At 42.0% G+C, this 22,527-nt stretch overlaps 1 protein-coding gene across 8 annotated transcripts in view; it reads right to left on the bottom strand.

Annotated features, from left to right (window-relative positions):
* Positions 1-6,007: 6,007 nt before the first annotated feature.
* The window catches only part of ME2 (malic enzyme 2), a 1,978,505-nt gene continuing 1,961,985 nt past the window's right edge, over positions 6,008-22,527 (bottom strand). For all 8 annotated transcript variants that reach the window (XM_044082071.1, XM_044082092.1, XM_044082073.1 and 5 more), the window contains one exon: positions 6,008-7,480. In XM_044082071.1, the coding sequence (XP_043938006.1) occupies positions 7,319-7,480 (162 nt within the window). In that variant the 3' untranslated portion in view covers positions 6,008-7,318. The remainder of the gene's footprint in view (positions 7,481-22,527) is intronic.

Below are 22,527 nucleotides of genomic sequence, written 5' to 3'. Positions count from 1 at the left end.
CATCCAGTGACACACACGGTCTTTTGATTTAATACTGGGACAGATTGCTTGAGTAGAGGCCTGGTTTATCTAGCTACGTGCACAGGTTGTGCATCTTCCTATGTGGGAAAAACTAGTAGACAGCTCAGAGAGCGGGTTAGGGAGCATGTTTATCACATGAAGTATTCAGAACATAATGCACTTGTTAAGCACTCCCATACTCTAGGGGGTGATCATGGCTTTAGGTTTCGTGTGATACAATTAGTTCATCCCAGCGCTAGGGGAGGGGATTTCTATAATTATGTTATGGAGTGTGAGCCGAGATGGATTATTCGCCTGAGGGCAGATAAACCACCAGGGCTGAATGATAAAATTCAAATAAAACCTATTCTGAAGAAAAGAAGGATTAAAAAAGCATGTAGCCATCAGTAAGACTGGTGTATGTATATTTTGATGTAAGATATGAATATTATATTGCACAGCATTTTAGTGATGTATTATCTATTTATTCATTTATTTATTATTACATCATAATATCATTTTTATGGCTTTTTTATACATAATATAAGGTGCATTGTTTGTAAGGATAAATGAATGGAGTGTTTGTATTCCATATATTTTCTAGACCTTTTTTACAATATTGTATTGTACTATTCTCATGTTACTAGTTCTCTAGAAAATATATGCTATAAGCAGATTTATTTATTATCTTTTCTATAATATTGCATTTTTATATTTTTATGTTAATAGTTTGTTAGATAATATATGCCATAAACAGATTCATTCATAAATACCTTTTACAAGTATTTTTATAAGTACTTGTTAAAAAGGAGGATATGTTTTTAAATAGATCCAATGTTATCTAATTAGATTTAATTGTTTTACTGCTTGACCTATGAGAAGGTTTTTAGCTTTATAAAATGTATCAGCAAAGGGATGTGTTTATAAGTTTGAAAAAGCCTACGGGTGAAAGCGCTAACTATTGTTTATTAAATCTTATTTTATGGTCTCAAGACTGTTGCTTTATTTGCCTCTACGAATTTTTGGTTATAATACGTATATATGCTATCTACTGCTGTTGTCAAAGATTGGTGCTATTTGAGCTGCTGATATCATGTGTATGGACAGTATATTTTGAGTCATTTTAAGTCGAAGCACTGCCATTCATTGTGTTCTGTACATGCTATTGACTGTTTCTACATAGGTGACTCTATAGTCAGGCACACTGATGTTCCTCTCACCAGGCTGAACAAGGAGAAAATTACAGTCAGCTGCCTATCGGGTGCCAGGATCCACCACATAATGCATGCACTCAAGTCACTCCACAACAAGTACAAATTCGACTCTGTCATTGTCCATGTTGGAGTGAATGACTTCAGACATACCTCCCTGGACTACATGGAAGAGCTCTCGGATCATGTGGCCCATGCAGGTATGACCCTAGCCCTGAGTAGCATCCTGCCTTTGCCCAGAATGATACCACAGTATAAGGACAAAATGATTAACTAAAACAATTGGCTAAGCTTCTAGTGTCATTCAGAGGGGATCCAGTATCTGTCTGCCTGGGAAGACATGATCGACAAGCCACGATGCTTTGCCAGAGATGGTCTGCACCTGTCAACCCTGAGATTCAGGTTACTGGCTAAAGCTCTTGCCACCTCTATAGTGCCTTTTTTAGGCAAGGTTCAAAGGACAAAACCACCACCGTAACAGATACAAGCATGCAAAATCTGAAGGTAATGCTACTTAATGCTAGAAGTCTAAACCTCAAAATGCACTCTCTTGAGGCACTCCTAAAAATGGAGAACATCGATATCTGTGCAGTAACTGAGACCTGGTTCAATGCTCTAGAGAGCACCCCTGCAATACCAGACTACAACTCTTACCACACTTTTCGGCCCCAAAACCAAAACCGAAACACTAAAGGTGGAGGAGTGTCCATATTCACCAAGGATATTCACACCTCCAGGCAAGTTGCCCAACACAATGCATCTGAAATTCTCCAGGTGCAACTAACACTAGGCAAGACTGCAATCCAAACTGTAGTTTTCTACAGGTCCCCCACCATGCCGCAAGATTCTCACTACACCTTTCTAAACATACTGGAAAATATTAAGATACAACCAAACACCCTAATACTGGGTGATTTCAACTACCCTGCCATTAACTGGGAAAACTACTAGGGTACCAACTCCTTTTCCCAACGGTTCTTGGAATTCATAAAGTCCAACGCCCTGGATCAACTAATCCATTGTCCCACCAGGGGCTCCAATATCCTAGACCCGGTCATTACCAACATGGGAGATAGATGCTCCACACCAGTGGTCACCCCCTCATTGGTCAGGTCTGACCATAAGCAAATCACCCTTGACATTCACATCCCACCCCCATCACCCAGTAAGGAACCCTCCTTAAAAACTTCTCCAAAGCCAACTTCATGCTACTGAAGTCAGAAGTAACAAACTTCATGACACCCATGCAGACGGGATCTGAAAGTACGACTGCAAAATCCTACACTAAGGCACTGTACGAGCACATCCACTTGTGCATGAATTGTGCCATCCCAAAAAGAACCAAGATGCTCTCCTCCAAAAAAAGGAAGCCAATCTGGTGGTCCCCTGCTATAAACAAACTATACAACAGAAGGAAGAAACTGTTGCAGAAAAGAGGAAAATCCTAAGATGCAAAAAAACTCCCTCACCAGCCTCAGTAAGAAGCTGAGATCCCTCAAAATCCTCAAAAGCTAGTTACGAAAATAAAATTGCCAAAGATTCCAAAGACAACCTTAAGGCATTCTATAGTTATGTCAAGAATCTAAATTGCAATGCTCGGATCTGCTCTGAGCTACAACAGAATGGCATTAAATATACTGACCCCAAGGATATTGCCAGTATCCTGGCAGATTGATTTAGTGCCAACTTTATCCCCCTCTCACTCCCTAAAGGGCCCATCTCAATACCAAAAGATTGCCAAATTCCAGTAATCATGGCCACAGAGATAGAAACTGCACACTCCAAAGCTAAGAATACAGCATCCACGGGACCAGATGACATCCCGGGATGTGTACTACATGAACTACAAAATGAACTGGCACCTCACCTAAGTGTCATGTTTAATCATAGCCTCACCTCAGGCTTCGTGCCCACTGAGTGGCGCACAGCTACAGTTATCCCACTCCACAAGGGGGTATCCACCTTGGATCCTGGGAACTACCGTCCCATCAGTCTGACTTGCCTGATCTGCAAGGGTATGGAACGCATTATCATGGAACCTATAAACAAAGACATTGGCAACCTTCAAACACTGGACCCCCCCCCCTCCAGTGTGGGTTTGTGAAGGGCCGATCTTGTCTCCTGAACCTGATTGACTTCTTCGAATCAGTCTCCAGAGCTGTGGACAAGGGTAAGGCAGTCCACACAGCCTATCTGGACCTTGCCAAGGCCTTCAACACCACCCCCCACTCTGGAATCATAAACTTACTATAAGCACCATGGAAAACCTATCCCACAGGGGATTAGAGCCCATTCAACCAGGGCTGCATCTACCTCTATAGCCTTTCTCAGAGGTGTCCCTACCAGAGACATCCTAGAAGCTGCTACCTGGAGTTCTGTACATACTTTCACCAAGCATTACCATTTGCCAATTTTCTCTAAATCCAGAGTTGGCTTTGTCACTGCAGTCTTGCAGGGCCTTATAGCTGGTCCTAATGCTATCTAAATTCCTCCTCCCATCCTTAGCTTTGGGAATCTATCCAAATGTGATGACTGCAAGAGTGAAACACGAAGAACAGTACAGTTGTGTACACTTACCATAAATGTAGATGTTCAAGTGTATTCACTGTTGCAGTCCTGGTTACCCTCCCTCCAGCCCCCTGACTTCTTTTGGCTATACCTCTATTCTCCTTTACTATAATTAAAAGCTTTTTGGTGTATTTGCTTTTTTGTTGGAGGTATAACTTTGTGTGTGTTATATATATATATATATATATATATATATATATATATATATATATATATATATATATATATTTATTTAATTGCTTCCCATTAAGGGGGGCACCTGACATCTGGGGAAAGAAAAGCTGATGTAATGGCATCGGCTACATGCTTTATACCCCTGACTACCTGATGTCATGGAAGATGAGACAGCAACCAACACAAAACCCAATACTTTGATAATCAGGCCGACTGACGGCTACTGTAAGCAGATAATCCAAATGTGATGACTGCAACAGTGAACACATTCAAACATCTACATTTATGATAAGTGTACACAACTGTACTTTTTATGTAAAGTTATAAAAAGTCTTTTAATATTGCTTATCCAAAACTACGCTACTACCGTACGATATGGAACAGTATGGGTTTGTTTATGGAACATTGTGTATTTTTTTTAATCTCCTAGCATTGCCTGAAGAGACCGGACTCTGACTGGAGCCACTTGTTTTTGGAATATTCTTCTCAAACATGAAAGTGGAAAATGTAATGTGGATAACTCATTATGCACACTGGGTAATAATTATTTCAGTTAAAGATACTGAAGTTCTGCAATTTGCCTACAAGAAATACAGATTTGGTGCAATAGTAATGCGCTCAGTTGTAATGCCAGGAAAAGCAGCAGCAGCAGCAGCATAAAACTTGGCGAAAGGGGCATATATTAAGATTACAAAACACATGGTCAAATTACAAAACAAGACACCACTATTACAGCTTTATGGACCGTGGCAGATGTTCAGTTAAAATTGTGAACAGTAATATTTACAAAATCTAGAGAAGCTTATATGTAAGCCCATCTACTTCTGAAAGACATGCCTATTTACCCCACTGAGATCATTGGGTTCACCTTGACTTACACAACATGGAACTGTTTGCATTTTTTTACTTTGAGCATTTATGCTTGGACAACTCTTCACTAATTTTCTGACTGCCTGCCATCCAGCTATAGTGATACTATTTAGGCTTGAAATACGTAGTCAACTCCAAGATTCAAGGGTCCAGAAGAAGCAGTGATCTTTTGTCTCTTCTCTTCTGAGTAAGCATGGCTTATACCTGCAAAGACACTTAATTTTACTTTATTTGGTTCTTACTTGCAAGAAAATCCATGGTGCTTGAATAACATGTTTACAGCATTTGTTTACCGAAGTTAATGTGTTTTGTGCTAGAATATAAAAGCAGGTATGTTCAGAATGTGTGCATGTTGGTTAGATGTAGTAGAGCCACTTGGCTGGCTTTGTCATTTCATTCCTCAATGATTAAACCCATCATTAAACACAATAATGCATTTCTTTCCTTGTTTGTCTAACGAATTTGCTGTTCATAGATCTGTGTCCAAAAGATACATACTGTTGCCAGTGTTCATAACGTCATCATAGTACGTATCTTTCCCCATCATATTACACTACAGACTTAGACCGTTTGTTCCCTCTTAACCTGTTGGGGGGCTGTCCATTATGTCAGTGGATTTGGATGAGGCAGCCAGACAGGAAAAGGAGTCTGGGTCATCACAAATGCTGCCTACATGGATTTTTGGTATAATGACTGCTATGCTCTACCATTCCCCTAAACATGCTATTCATGGAACTGTGCCATGGAAGTGGTGAGGAAGTCACCTCACCTTTTCTGTGAGGCTTCTCATGTGTCCTACCCATCTGTTCAAGATGAAGACAATGTACTGCTGGGCCCAGTCTCAAACCAGAAATCATGACATTAGGTACAACCCAACATGCTCCTAAATTCACTACCTCAAAACAGGCAAACAGACAAGCACCTTGTCATTCCTCTTTCTCTCTCTAGTTGATTCCTCCAGCATCTGTGCTGCCACTGGCACTCCAGTTCACAGTCAGGGCTTTATCCGTACAAGCCATGGAACTGATGGCTGTGCGTTTATGCAGACTTTGAGTAAGCCCTCGGAAGTAACTTGAAAAGGTGCAATTCCTTTCAAGAAAAAATCATAAGAGTGGAAAGCAAACTAGGAAGGCTTCAGGAATTGTCAGAATTCTCAGAAATGAACAAAAGATTCAGAGAAAAGATTCAAGAATTGTCATTATATTCTCTGTATTACAGGTTACATAGAGGTCACCTCTACATGGTCTATAAGGCAATGCTGACCTGGGTCTGTTTGAAAGCCTATGTTTAGAACTTACCAGTGAAGGCCATAATGTCGGATAAAAAACGATAATGAAAATAAAAAAAAAAAAGAAAATGACAAATATATTACACAACAGCTTCAAACTTTCCCTTAAAATCAAAAGAAGCCATTAACTTCCGTCAACATTAATTACATATTCATAAGTATAGATGATGCAAAAAAAATGTAGCAGTATGGAGTTACAGAAAATAATCTTAAAATCAAGAGGGTTATAACCTAATATAGCCACAGCTTTAGCAAATTCCTTCAGTATACTTATGGAATGTTATAGCGCATGTTAATGTGCTCTTAAAAAAATGTTTTGTCTTCTGTGTCACCACTAACTAGTTTTCCACAAACCAGAAGTATTTTAGAAAACTGGACGCATCTGACAAAGGTTTCCACAAAATCATATGTCGGTGTGCAAAAATTTCACTCCATATTACTGGGTCAAACAAGTCTAAAAAACTTTTCATTCTTCTTGTTCTAAGACACATATAAGCATTTTTGTTATATGATATTCGAAGTACAGATGTTATCACAAATTTCTCAGTCAGGAAGGAAAATACAGTCTCTAACAATGTATTTGTTCTTAAATACAGTGATCTAAAATTACTAAATAATTAAACTTAAGCATAGTCACAAAACTATTACAAACACTGCTAATATACATAGGTAAACATAGGTAATCTGGAAAACAATTGCTCTGAGGTTACAGACATACATCTATATACATATTTCACATTACTAAAAAAGTTGTAGATTACTCATTTTCTGCTAATCCATTTAATCAAATACAGAGTTACAGAGGAGCTGAAGCCTATCAGCACTCAGTAGGCATAAGGCTGAAAACTATTCCTGAATGGGGTGTTAATTCCTCATAGAATAACTATACCTATCTCTGTAAATTGTGGATTATAACAACAACAAAACAATGTTGTACTAAGTAAAAGATGAAATTATCAGAGCTATTGTCAAGATTCTGATCTGTACACTCTGTAATTCATCCATGATACACGAAGAAACAGAGTGCAAATGCAGTGGTGTCAGCAGAAACTGAACATTAATTTCTGTACATCACCCTAATTATACAGTTCCACACATCATTATTACATGAGCACATGTAAACTGTTCCTTGTTACATATGTCTTATTTATATAATCATTTACAGAGAAGTGTCTGATTGTAAGGTAAACGTATATACAATGCATTATTAAACTCTGGGTGGCTTTGAGGCAGATTCTGGCCATTCATATATATCTGGTAGGAATGAATCATAATCAGTACACCACACTTTGGATCGGACATATTGCTCCTTGTTTATAGGCTCAGGATAATGGAAAGCCATGCCATTCCCATATACGAACTGTACAACCTAGAAACAAAAACAAAATAGTCTGTGTTCGTTTATTGGCATTCACACATATAGTCAACTATTATTACAACTAATCAGAGGATGAAGTATTTTCCAGAAAGTACAAGTCTGAATTTTACCAGTACTGATTTACCAGCAGTACTATTCAGCACTGCAATATATATATATATATATATATATATATATATATATATATATATATATATATATATATATATATATATATCAAATTAAACAATGTAAGTAACAGTTATGTCCTTAGCACACCAGCCGATCTAAGCAGGGATCCACCTGAAAGGGTTTACAGTTTGAATATTTTCCATCTTCTCATAGGTTTGGTATGTTTTTCTCTGAAGCTCTGACATTTGCTGGCATGCCGTGATGTGATGCACTTCACTAGGAAGATGCAGCTAGATGACCAATAAACAACAGAATCGAACAAATGTGTGCACTATCCTCAAATAAGTGATTATTCCAAATACAACCTCCCAAAGAACTGCACCACATGTAATGCTAATCACTGTGACAAGTTCATTAGCAGTAAAGCTCTACACCCTATATGTGATATTCTATTGAGAAAAATAAAGTACATTTGTGTACATATGAGGTGGCATGCGATACATTAGACTGATCATTTACAGATAACTTGAGCTCTGTTAAACAAGTCAAAAGCTTTAAACCTTAACATAAGATAAAGTGTATTCAGAGATTTTAAATAAATGAAACTCTCTAGACCTTAACATCCTTTTTAACTCGGTCCACACAACTGTATGAACTCTTCAACTACTTTTCATATTTGGAGACTTTAATACGGCTGTTTACACTGGACAACTAATATTTCTACTTGGGACAGTTCTTGTCATGCTACAACTTGATTTGGAGATGCAACTTCAAGAATCTTGGCAACTTTTTTTTTTGAGTACTTTCTGCTCTACTTATTCATAGATTGTTACTACTTCAACGACTCGGCGGGGGGGGGGGGGGGTGTCTTTCTAAACCGGGCCAAGTTTCTATGAAATAATAATATCCAATGTCTAAAATAGGACACTGAGGGCCAGGCATTTTAAGCTACCTCTGTCCATAAGGGGCATGGGTGTCAGGCCCAGTGTATGGGGTCAGTCAAGGAACCTAATGGTATCTTGGTGGGTCTTGATCATCACCATCAGACAGAGGTTTTAAACTTGGGCCTATCTCATTAACCCCCCCCCCCCCATTGCAGTCTCTGTGGTTGCATCCAAGGGGTGGGCATGCACTGTATCATCTTGCCTCTGCAGCAGTTCAGCCATATTTACTACCATTTTCCCTCCTTCAAAAATGCCCCCCAATTTGACATCTCCAGTCTTCACCAGGGATCATGGGAGGGAATGCTCATGTAACTTCCCCACACCAGATAAGCATGCTCATCCCTCCCCTATGGTTCCATCAGTAGTGAGAAGTCGAGCTTTTATCCCTCTATGCCACCGGAGAGGCTAGGAAATGTCCTAAACTCCTGTTTATCACAGTTCATACAAACTCATTTTTTTGCAACAAAATTGATTGACCACATCTTGTTGCTTATCTTCCTGAAAATAAACTGACAGCTGCTTCAATGTTTTATCTACAGCCTTTGCCATGGCTTCATTATACTTATCTTCAACCAGTAAATCTAGTATTTGTCTGCAGTTTCTGTTACAGCTGCATTTCTTTTTCTGTTAATGTCTTTTTAGCACTTCCTTCTCTGTGCTGATTTTTAGGTTTCAGTGATGTATTGGAAGTAATTGCTTTTGTTTCAACATACTGCCAATTAATAGTTGAACAAATGAGACAAAAGTCCCTGAAATGGAGCATCCCTTTACTCATTAGCTGTGAGATGACAATCCTTATAGTGGAGGAAGACAATTACATTCTAAGAAATGTAACTAAAATTCCAACGATGCCCGAGAAGCTGTAAGAACTAAAGGCAGCTACCAGAACAGAAATAAATGCAAATGTTATCAGAAACTGTATGTTGGGATGGCCAGACAATCAAAAACATCTACATAGGCTTATAGGTGTGTACTAGGCTAATAGCCCTGGGGTCTTTACAAGCCTAGCTATAGGATTACCCTGGTATAGTGCCATCTGACCTTAGTTTCCAGTGCCTCTGTTGAGTAGAGCCACTGGTGTTATCCCGGGGTGAATTTTCTGTTTCCAATCCACTCATGAAGATTTCTCTTGAAGAGGGTCAGCGAGGTGCTCTGCTTGACATGTATGAGAAGTCTGCTCCATAGCATGGGCAGTCTCTGGGTTTTGAACCTGTCCCTCCAGCATGTTCTGTTAATTGTGGTAATGAGGTTGGGTCTCTGAAGCGTGTGGTGCGGAGGGATTGGGATTTCTTTAGCTGTAGCATTTCTAACACAGCTGGGTCAGACACTGCTTTGTAAGTCAAGCAGAGATCGCCTCTAAGTAGGTGATATGCGACAGAGAATAGTTGTTTTTTCAGTCTGTCCATATAGGACAAATGTTTAAGGCCTAGGATCCTCTGTGAGGTACTTTTGCGGCCTCTCCAGTTGTTGTAGGTGTCTAGTGAGGTACATGCCAAGTGGTGTACTCGATGATTGGCCTAATGAGGGAAGAGTAGAGGGAGACAATGACCTCTTTCTTCATGGATGCAAAACCTTAGGTAATGAGATGTGCCGCATAGAAGCACTTTCTGACCACAGTGGCAATGTGGTGATCAAAAGAGAGGTTGCTGCCAACCTGTGTTCCCAGATCTCTTATAACGTCTTCTGTGTTCAGTGGACTACCATCAATGTGGTAATTCATGGGAACTGGGTTTTTCCCAAATGGGATGACGACACATTTTTTGGCATTGAGCTTAAGGCCATGGTTCTGACACCAGTCATTGGTCACAGTGAGGCCCTTCTGTAGGATGTCATCATCACTTGGGGAGTTAATAATAGCTCCCAACTTGCAATAGTCTGCGAACTTTGTCAGCCAGAGTCCCTTCGTGTTGGCCTGGACTTCAAAGAAGTTGATACCAAACAGGAGAGGACCCAGGACTGAACCCTGTGGGACTCCACTCGTGAATAATCGTCAGTCTGACAGAGTCAGCTACTTTCACACTGTGGGTTCTATCTGTAAGCCAGTTTGCAACCCACCTAGTGGCATAGGGGTTGATGCCAAGCTCAGTAAGTTTTTCTATGACTCCTGAGTGGGGAATGGTATCAAAAGCCTTGGTCAGATCAAAGCAGGCTGCATGAACCACCTTGCCTTCATCCACAGCTCTGGTGACTGACTCAAAGAAGTTGACCAAGTTGAGCAGGCATGATCTACCCTTCATAAAACCAAACTGTGTGGGATCCAGAGTCTGGAGATTCCTAATATCCTTGTTTATTAAGTCCATGATGATGCGTTCCATAGCTTTGCATATCAGAATGGTCAGGCTAATAGAGCGACAGTTCCCAGGGTCTGTAGCCGGTCCTCCTTTGTGGAGAGGGATAACTTTAGCAGTGCGCCATTCGGCAGTGACAAAGCCTGAGGTGAGGCTGTAATTGAACAGTGCACACAGATGAGGTGCCAGTTAACTCTGAAGGTCATGTAGAACACAACCAGGGATATTGTCAGGTCCCATAGAAGCTGTATTCTTGCCCTTACAGCAGTAATACTGGCCGCCACATTACAGTTTCAAAGAGGACCGGTTCTTGTTTTCACAGTTGTCTATTTAACAGGCAAGAAAATGATAAATCCATCACAACTAAGAAACTAAATGATCTGAAAATCTGCAAGTTTAGGAATGTCTAAGTACAAAGAAAGATCGAGATAGTGCACTGGCTTAAAATGAGAGCACAGAAAGAAACTAATACTGCAAAGATTTTCACTGCTTGACATGCACAGAGACCAAAGCAGAGACAGGAACTCTTGAAATTCTGACATCACCCTGGTTCAAAAAAGAAGACTTGTACTTTCTGTTTTCAGATATGGAATATCCTAGAATGTTAGACAATGATCCATAACTTAGTTATCAAGTTCTAAAACTTTTATTCAAGAGATTATGAGTTTCAGCACATCACTTCAGGCCCAAGCCATCACCAATCAAACTGGCAAGTGAAAGGCACAAGCATTTAAATACTTTGTCCATATTAGATAGTATGTTCACAGCCAAGTACTAGGCTAGTTGCCCTTGTGGGCCATTTTAAGCCTAGCCAATTTTCCTTAGTGAGAATCAAACTATGTACGTCTTGTCTGTGAGGTAAACACCTTAACCATTATGCCAAACCCCTAAAAGATTAAGCTAAATCTGCAAGGGAGTAGAGAACTGTTATGGTGCTGCGTCCAGACCACAATCCATATTGCTTCCTAGACAGAAAATGGTATTAATGTAAATAAGCAGTAATTTGGTTGATCATTTTTTTCTAGTATTTTACCTAAAGTGGGAAGTACTGAGATAGACGATATTGCAGTGACAAGTGGAGTACCACAGGCTTCAGTCCTGGGACCTCTCCTGTTTGGTATTTACTTCTTTGAAGTACAGGCTAACACAGAAGGCCTTTGGCTAACGAAGTTAGCAGATGACTGCAAACTAGGAGCCATATTTGAGTCCCCAAATGATGTGGACATCCTACAGAAGGGCCTCACTGAGACAGATGCCTGGCGTTAGAGCTATGGCCTCAAGCTCAATGCCAAAAAGTGCAGAGTCATCCCCTTTGGTAAAAAACTCTGTACCCATGAACTAACACATAGGCGGCAGTTTACTTAATGCCGAATGTGTGATAAGAGACCTGGGGACCCAGGTGGACAGTAGTCTCTCCTTTGATAATCACATCGCCACAGTAGTTAGGAAATCCTTCTACGTGGCACACCTCATCACAAAAGGTTCTCATCTAGGGAAAAGAGGCCATTGTTCCCCTCTACTCGACACTCATTAGACCCATTATAGAGTACAATGCCCCTTTTGGGATGTACCTCACAAGACATCTGCAGCAGCTGGAAGGACCACAGAAGTACCTCACTAAGAGGATTACTGGCCTCAAACAGATACCCTACACTGACTGTTTCAAAAAACTCCAGCTTTACCCTGCAGCATATCGCCTACTCAGAGGTGATCTCTGCCTAACATATAAAGCTATGTCAAACCCATAGCTGTTGGACATGCTACACCTAAAGAAATCCCAATCCCTCCGAGCTACATGCTCTAGGGACCTAAACATATCGTCACCACAATAAACAGGACATGCTGGAGGGATAGATCCCAGAGACTTCCCATACTCTGGAACAAGCTACCCATCTATGACAAGCAAAGTTCCTAATTAGCAGTCTTCAAGAAAAATCTTGATAAGTGGATGGGAAATAGGAAATACACCCTGGGGATCACTTCTGTGGTTCTGCTCGACAGGGGCACAGGAAAATAACTTTCTTGGGTGGCGTAAGCCAGGGAACCTTGTTGGCTAGGCTTACTTAGGTCCTTGGGCTGATAGCCTAGCACCTACCTATGAAGCAGTAATTGGCTTGCGTATCTTTGGAATAGAAGTGACTAATGCTGTTTTCATTATCTGAGGCACATTAACTAATTAGTTAAGTAGAGTTTGTACATGTGAGTGATAGGGTGGAAGATGAATGAACCAAGGGGCTAGGTTATCTGAGTCTGGGGTAGTACCTACTTGTATTTGGTCAATTTGTGTTTCTAGCTCTTTGGTTATAATCTTTTTGAAGTGGAAAAGTAGAATGTAAAGGGAGGGGAAAGGGTGGCTGTGGGGGTGGTAGGTTTGCATTAATGTTGGATATAGGTTCATACTAGGCCATCTGCCCTAGGGCATTTATAAGCCTAGCCAGAGTGTGTTTGGCTTTCGCCACCCATTTTAAATTAACTTTGCTATGCCTTTTTTTGAGGTTAGTATACTGTGCCTCTGTCTAACAGTGACACAGAAGTGATAGCCGGGGTAAACCTACGATCTCCCATCCACTCATCAAGATTCCTCTTGAAGAGAGTCAATGTGGGACTCTGCCTAACCTGGACTGGGATTTTATTCCAGAGTGAAGGGAGCCTCTGGGTTATGAATCTGTCCCTCCAGCATGTCCTATTTATTTCAGTGCTGAGGTTCAAGTCTCTTGAGCGCGTAGCTCGATGGGATTTGGATTTTCTGAGGTGCAGCATGTCCATTAATTCCGGGTTGGACATGGCTTTATACGTCAGGCACAGATCGCCTCTGAGCAGGCGGTATGCCACTGAGTAGAGCTGGAGTTTCTTTAACTGGGCAGCATATGGCATCTGTTTGAGCCCTTTGATCCTCTTGGTGAGGTACTTTTGGGGTCTTTCCAGTTGCTGCAGGTGTCTGGTAAGGTACATCTCAAAAGGGCATTGTACTTAATTATGGGCCTGATGAGGGATGAGTAAAGAGGTACAATGACCTCCCCTGATCTAGATGTGAATCCCTTCATGATTAGGTGGGCTATATAAAATGTTTTTCTAACCACTTTGGCCACGTGGTTGTCAAATGAGAGAATGCTATCAACTTGGGTCCCCAGGTCCCTAATGACTTCTTCTGTACTTAATGGATTACCACCTATGTGGTAATTTGTGGGCACTTTGTTTTTGCCAAAGGGGATGACTATACACTTTTTGGCATTTAGCTTGAGGCCATGGCTCTGGCACCAGTTGTCTGTTTCTATGAGGCCCTTTTGGAGGATGTTTGTCTCGGCTGGAGAGTTGATTATGGCGTCCAGTTTGCCGTCATCTGTGAACTTGGTCAGCCACAGTCCTTCCGTGTTGGCCTGTACCGCCGAGAAATATATACCGAACAAGAGAGGTCCCAGGACTGAGCCTTGTGGGATGCCACTTGTAACTGGTTTGGAGTCTGACATGGCTCCAGCAATTCTAACCATGTGGGTTCTGTCCTTGAGCCAGTTTACAACCCATCTAGTGACATGGGGTTTGTATTTAAGCTGGTGAGCTGATCTATAATGCCCGAGTGGGGTATTGTATCGAAGGCTTTTGAGAGGTCCAGGTAGGCTGTGTGGACCACCTTCCCCTCGTCAATGGCCTTGGTGACTGTTTCAAAGAAATCGACCAGGTTTAAGAGGCAGGATCTGCCCTTAACAAAGCCAAACTTGGTAGGATCCAGTGTCTGTAGGTCCCCAATATCTTTATTTATGAGGTCCATGATGATCCTTTCCATAGCTTTGCAGACCAAGCTAGTCAGGCTTATGGGGCGATAGTTTCCAGGATCCGTTGAGGCACCACCTTTTTGGAGAGGGACCACTGTTGCTGTACGCCACTCTTTGGGTACATATCCTGTAGTAAGGCTAAGATTGAACAGTAGTTTTATGTTTGGGTTTAGCTCTTCTTGGAGTTCATGTAGGATGCAGCCCGGGACACCATCTGGTCCCATTGATGCTGTGTTTTTTGTTTGGAAAGGGCGGCTCTTACCTGAGCATCTGAGATGTCAGGGGGGCAGCACTCTGTTGGGATAGATATTTGCCCTTTTGGTGGGGAGAGGGGGGAGAAATTTGCACTGAACCTGTCAGCTAGGATGTTGGCAATGTCTGTGGGCTCGGTGTATTTTTTGTCATTTTGGACTAATTCTGAGCATATCTGGGAATTCCCACCCAGGTTGCTAACATAACTAAAGAAAGCCTTGTGATTATCCTTAGTGTCCTGTGCAATTTTTCTCTCGAAGCTGGCCTTAGACGATTTTATGAGTGCCCGTAGTTTTTGCTAATACTGATCAGAGATGCCTTCCCTTTTTGGGATTTTGCTCTATCATGTAGTAGCTTCCTCCTTCTATTGTATAGTTTGTTTATGGCTGGGGTCCACCAGACAGGACGTCTGCCTTTGGAGGATTGGGTCTTGGTTTTATTTGGGATTGCATGATCCATGCATTCCTGAAGGTGTTCATAGAATGCATTTATAAAGGATTCTGCGGTCTGGGCCGTATTTTCCACAGGCCCGGGGGCTTTGAAGGATTTCACCTCGGTTTTGAGGCGTGTGAAATTTGCTTTAGATAAGTTTTTCACTGTGGTTTTTTGGGCAGGGGGTGGGGTCGGCATGTGAATATCCATTGAGATTAGTTTATGGTCTGATCTTACCAGTGAGGGATACACGTCTGGTCTGGAGCATAGTGTCCCCATGTTGGTGATGATCAGGTCCAGTATGTTTTCCCCTCTTGTGGGAGTGGTAACAAGTTGTTCCATAGCATTTGAGTTTATAAATTCTAGGAACCTTTGGGCTAGGGTGTTGGAGCTAGAGTAATGCTCCAAGTCTATGTTTGGGTAGTTGAAGTCGCCCAATATAATGGTGTTTGGAGAGACCTTCATATTTTCCAGTATTCTCAGGAAGGCCAAGTGGGGCTCCTGTGTTTGGGAGGGTGGTCTGTAGCAGGCTATAAACTGGAAGGCAGTTTTACCCACAGTTAGTTGCACATGGATAGTCTCTGATGCTTCGTGCTGTGCCACCAACCTGGAGGTGTGGGTATCTTTGACTAATATTGATACAATCCCTCCTTTTGTGGTTCGGTCCAAGTTTTGGGGCCGAAAAGCATGGTATGAGGTATAACCTGGTAGTGCTGGGGTGCTCTCGAGCCTTGAACCAGGTTTCTGTTACTGCACAGATATCGATGTTCTCCATGCTAAGGAGAGTTTCGAAAGCGTGCATCTTGAGGTTTAGACTTCTGGCGTTGAGTAGCATTACTCTTAGTTTCTTATCCCTTGTGATACCTATGGAGGTGGGTTTGTCTTTTGAGCCTTGCCTAAAAAAGGCACTATGGGGGTAGCAGGAGCCTTTGCCAATATCCGAAAGCCCAAGGGTGACAGGTGCAAGCCGTCCCTAGCGAAGCATCGTGGCTTGTCGAGCATGTCATCCCAGGCTGACAGGCATTGGATCCCCTTTGAATGACACCAACACTTAAGCCAATTGTTGACATTGATCATCTTGTCTTCATATTGTGGCATCATTCTTGGTGAGGGTAAGATACTACTCAAGGTCAGGGTCATACCGGCCTGGGCTACATGCTCAGAGAGCTCCTCTATGTCTCTTTTCATGTAGTCCAGGGAGGTACGTCTCAGGTCTTTCAGACCAGGATGGACAATGACTGAGTCATATTTGTACTTGCCTTGGAGTGACCTGAGTGCTTGTGTTATGTGGCGGATCCTAGCGCCCGACAGGCAGCTCACCGTGACCTTCTCCTTGTTCAGCCTGGTGAGCGGGACGTCAGTGTGCCTGACGGCAGAGTCACCTATTACAAGTGTATCAGGTGTGTTGTTTAGCCTTAAGGGCTGTGACTGTTCGGCACACTGGCTTTGTGAGCTATGTGTTGCACGTGTTTTGTTTTGGGGTAGCGGTTGCTTGGGTGTCTGCTTTGGAGGTCTCTGCTGCTTAGGCAGATTTTTATTTAGAGCCACCGAGTATGTTTTTGTGTGTTTATGTGTTTGGTTTGTTGTCGTGGTAGGTCTATGTGAGACTGGAACTGTAGTGAGTGTGGTTTCCTTCTCCTCCCGACTGGTTACGCCAGTACTGAGTTGAGAGAGCTTAGCCTCCAGTTTGGCTATATGGTTGCATCTCTCACATGTGTTGGAATTTGTTGGGAGGAGGAGAGGGTTTCACCAGCTGGACTGGAGAGGAGATTGACAACTGACCTTTGGACATGCTAGAAAAGTATTGGGAATTCCTTTATAATTGAAAAAAAGGGCCAATGGGGAACAAGGCACTCAAGGGGAGTTTGTGAGGGTGTAGTGCTTTTAATTTTTTAGAGCTGACTTATATAATTGCTTTAGTGAGCAAGTGCCAGGTAACTTAAATGCAATGTGTTACAGGTAACTTAAATGCAAAAACGACAAACAGTAACTTTCTTTCAAGTGAAACAAGGAAATAAGTACAGTATGTGGCAGGTTACTAAACTCGTTGAAGAAGTCTGCTCATAACAGTTTGTTTGTAGTGGTGTTATTTTCAACCCATCAACAGGTTAATTTCTCTCCAGAATCTTTTGGGTTTGGCTAAAAATGAAACTTGTTTGTTTTGGCAGTGTTTATTTTTGTGCCTGTGGATGGATGGCTTGGCTTAGTTGCTTACTGAGGTATATCTGACTTGGGAATCTGTGGAGGGTTACACTTCCAATTGTTCCATTCTTTAACAGGTAACTTGAGAAGATGTTTGAGCTCGTTAGATACCAAATCATGTTTATAAGGTTGAAGACGCCTTTATATTAAGGGAAAGATTTTGTTTTGCAAGTGCAGTAAGGTATTGGTAGGCACATCAACTGCTTCACTGGGGTCTTTTATGGCAATGTAAGTAAGACCAATCAAAGATGGCAAAGTGGTTTTTAAGTTTAGTGATATTCTGAATGTTTTGGGCCTGAGACTGATAAGTTTAAGTTTATATTTTAATGTTAGATTATGTACTGAGAATGTGATGGGATACCGAAGGAGAATGCATGTATGGTGAAGTTGGATACCACTATAGGATTATTAGTTATTACAAGATCTAGTAGGGTGTGTCTACTGGATTAAGAGCTTGATCTGATGTATTCAAGAGTTTATATGGGCATGTCTTAAGCTGGCCAAGAGTTCTGTCATACCAGCAGCTTTTGGTTCTAAGTAATTATGGCTTAAGTCTCCAAAAGTGATTAGGTTACAGTTTTGGGAGCTATGGCAAACATTCGTTGGATGACTGTATTGAATTTTGGTAGTGAGGCTGGTGGAGGTAGGTATGCACTGGCTACAAGTGGTTTTTGGTTGGTTGTTGGAAATTTTAAAAGGATACTGTTATGATCCAATTCTGAGTTACTGTTAGCTTGTGAAAAAAATGTAAGGTGGTCTTTGAAGATAATTAATGCTCCTCCCCCTTAGGTTTTTTGCCTGGTATAAAATCTTGTAGGTATGAATAGTTTGGTATAAGACAGTAAAAGACTGGGGGGGGTATTAGGCTTCAGCCATGTTTCTGTAACAGCTATAATGTCAAGAATAAATTGCATGATAAAAGCACTGATTTGGTCAATTCTGTTCTTGGTGCTGTAGGCATTAATGAGGGAGTAGGTAATATGATGGTGTTTCTTGTTTTGAGTTGAGGTAATACTGTTAAGTGATCCTGGACTGGGCTCAGTGTTGCCTCTTAGCAAAAGTATAAAGACAATGGAACTGAATTTGAATAGTGTTTCTCGAATGTGTAGTTTTATATACAACTGGGGTTTTCTACCACAATTAGACATGATGAGGTAATGTGACCCAGATATGTTCGATGCATGTGAGTTGGGTGCTGGCATGGGTGTGATGTGATGTGAATACTTAAAGGGGTATGGATAGGTAGTGTGTGTGTAGGTATTAATGTAGTCTGATATATGGAGATAGTGGCTGTCGGGTAACTGCTGTGGGGTTTTGCGTGAGGGCTACAAGAAAAAAATTGTTAATGTTCAAGCTAACAAAAATAGCAGTTCCCAATAGACTGAGATGACAAATGTTTGTAAAGATATATAAATCATACGTAGAAGAGGTGTCTGCCTGCCTACTCTTCCGAAATAAGATAGTTACCTTCTGTGTACTTCTCTGATGTTCAACTGGGATGAAAGTAAAAGCACAAATGGCCACTGGAATATATTATACAGCTCACTGACTAGGGGAGGAAACCAGAGCACTTGGATAAAAACCAACAGAGACAGGGAGTACATCCAGACTCCCTGTAGAAGGAATCACAGCCAAAACCTCAACCCAGTGAGCTGGCAAGGCTACTCACTGTGCCACTGATCAGCTGCTCAAATACAGCCTGCACAGACAAGCACAGACTTATTTTGTACAATGCTGATGTTTGTGATGGAAAGTTAAAAATTATGGCCAACTTCTTACATTTAGATACACTGCAATCCCTTCCTCTCCAGCCCCCGCCACACAATCATTTTCATCACAGACAACCCCAAGCTATCAATTATAACTTTATTCCCAGTGACCAACTGAGACATCTGAATGTGCTTAAAAATGCAGGAACAATAACTCGGAGGCTCTAAATAAAAATCTGCGGAAACAACAGAGACCTCCAAAGCAGACATGCAAGCAACCTCCAACCAAACATACCGCAACCAATACATAACCTCCAAAACCAGTGTGACACACAACCACAGCCCATAAGGCATAACATCATACCAAACACGCTTGTAATAGGGGACTCGATAGTCAGGCACACTGATGTCCCACTCAACAGGCTGGACAAAGAGAAGGTTACTGCCAGCTGTTTGTTGGGCGCCAGAATCTGCCACATCACGCAGGCACTCAGGTCACTCCATAACAAGTACAAATATGATTCTGTTATTGTCCATGTTGGTGTGAATGACATGAGATAAACCTCCCTGGACTAAGAGAGACATAGAAGAGCTCTCTGATCATGTAACTAAGGCAGGTATGACCCTAGCCCTGAGTAGCATCTTACTTTCACCAAGAATGATACCTCAGTACAAGGAAAAAATGATAAATTTCAACAATTGGCTAAGCTTCTGGTGTCACTCAAAGGGGATCCAGTATCTGTCTGCCTGGGATGACATGCTCAACAAGCCACGATGCTTTGCCAAAGATGGCTTGCACCTGTCACCCCCAAGATTCAGGATACTGGCCAAGGTTCTTGCCACCCCCATAGGGCCTTTTTTAGGCAAGGCTCAAAAGACAAACCCACCACTGTAATAAGTACCAGTGACAAGAAACTGAGGGTAATGCTGCTCAACGCCAGGAGTTTAAACCTCAAAATGCACTGACTTGAGGCTCTTCTCAAAATGGAGAACATCGATATTTGTGCAGTAACTGAGACCTGGTTCAAGGCTCAAGAGAGCATCCCAGCGATTCCATGCTACAACTTATACCACACACTTCGGCCACAAAACCTGGACCGAAACACCAAGGGAGGAGGCGTATCCATACTCATCAAGGACCACCACACCTCCAGACTAGCTGCAACGTATAATGCCTCAGAGATCATCCAAGTGCAACTGATAATGGGCAAAACTGCAATCCAGATTGTAGCTTGCTACAGATCACCATCCCTGCCCCAAGACCCCCACTCCTTGTTCCTCAAGGTACTGGAAAACATGAGGGTCCAACCAAACACCCTAATGCTGGGTGTTACCCAAACATCAACCGGGAAAACTACTCAAGCACTAATACCTTTGCTCAACGCTTCCTGGAATATATTAACTCAGATGCCCTGGACGAGTTTATCAACACCCCTACAAGGGGCAACAATATACTGGACCTGGTCATCATCAACATGGGGGAAAAGTGCTCCCTACCCGAGGTAAATCCCTTATTGGTTAGATCAGACCATAAACTCATCACTCTCGATATCCACGTACCCCCCCCCCCCCGAAGGAAACCACAGTGAAAAACTTCTCCAAAGCAAACTTTATGCTACTTAAGACCGAGGTGGCAAACTTCATTACTCCAATGCAGAATGGCAATTTGGTTGAATCTGCTGTAGCCTACACAAAAGCACTCTACAAGCACTTCCATGAGTGCATGGACCATACTATACCGAACAAAACCAAGACCAATTCCTCCAAAAAAAAGGAAATCAGTCTGGCAGATCCTGGCCATAAACAAGCTCTATAACAGAAGGAAGAAATTATTACAAAAAAAAAAAAAAAAAAAAAAAAGAGTAAAAACCCAGGAATGGAGGAGCTCCCTGACCAACCTTAGCAAAAAGCGAAGATCCCTTATAAAATCCTCAAAGGCGAGCTTTGAAAGAAAAATTGCAATGGACACCAAAGACAACCACAAAGCATTTTTTGGCTATGTCAAGAAAGTACAGTTGTGTACACTTACCACAAATGTAGATGTTCCAGTGTATTCACTGTTGCAGTCATCACATTTGGGTTATCTGCTTGCAGTAGCCCTCAGTCGGCCTGTTATCAAAGTCTTGAGTCCTGCGTCAGTTGCTGTCTCATCTTCCATGATGTCAGGTAGTCAGGGGTATAAAGCATGCAGCCAATGCCATTACATCAGTTTTTCTTGCCCCAGATGTCAGGTGCCCCCATAATGGGAAGCAATTACATATACAAGGTTACACCTCCAACAAAAAAGCAAGTACACCAAAAAACTTTAGGGGCTGAAGCCTGGAGGGTAACTAGGACTGCAACAGTGAATACACTCGAACATCTACATTTATGGTAAGCGTACACAGCTGTACTATGTTCTTTGTGTTTACTGTTGCAGTCATCACATTTGGGTAGATTCCCAAAACTAAGTATGGGAGGATGAAATTGGATAGCATTAGGACCAGCTATAAGGCCCAGCAAGACTGCAGTGGCAAAGCCAGCTCTGGATTTAGAGAAAATTGGCAAATGGTAATGCTTGGTGAAGGTATGTACAAAACTCCAGGTAGCAGCTTCTAGGATGTCCCTGGTAGGGACACCTCTGAGAAAGGCTGTAGAGGTAGATGCAGCCCTGGTTGAATGTGGTCTAATCCCCTAAGGGGTAGGTTTTCCATGGTGCTTATAGCAGAAATGAATGCAATGGCCTATCCATTCAGAAATGGTTTGCTTTGAAATGGCCTTACCCTCTGCCCCTGCAGCAAATGCAACCAACAGCTGTTTAGATTTCCTGAGAGGTTTAGTCCTGTCCAAATAAAGTCTAAGTTTGTCTGTGCACATCTAAGGAGTACAGTATTCATTCCCCTTTGTTCTGTGGATTAGAAAAGAAGGTTGGCAAATGAATGGACTGATCAAGGGCCGCACTGGATACCACCTTAGGCATGAAGGAGGGATTGGTCCTGAGGGACACCCTGTCCGCATGAAAAATGATGAAAGGCTCCACTGCCAAGATGGCCTGTAATTCAGACACCCTTCTTGCTGAAGTGATGGCTAAAAGGAAGGCTGTTTTCCAAGAAAGGAATTTTAACTCTGCATTTGCAGCTGGCTCAAAAGGAGGTAGAGTGAGTTTTTCCAATACAAAGTTAAGGTTCCAGGCTGGAGTAGGGGCTGTCCTGGGTGGTCTTAAGGTTTTGGCCCCTCTGAGGAACTGCTTCACCAGTGGATGAGAGAAGAGGGGTGGTTCTGTGTTGTAATGAGCTAAATTGGCTGAGGCATGAATTTTGATGGAGGAAAAGGAAAGGCCCTTGTGAAGCA

Source organism: Protopterus annectens, chromosome 1.part1 (assembly GCF_019279795.1).
Source record: "Protopterus annectens isolate FY-2018-M chromosome 1.part1, PAN1.0, whole genome shotgun sequence".
NCBI lineage: Eukaryota > Metazoa > Chordata > Ceratodontiformes > Protopteridae > Protopterus > Protopterus annectens.
This window is presented reverse-complemented; position numbering and strand designations above follow the sequence as displayed.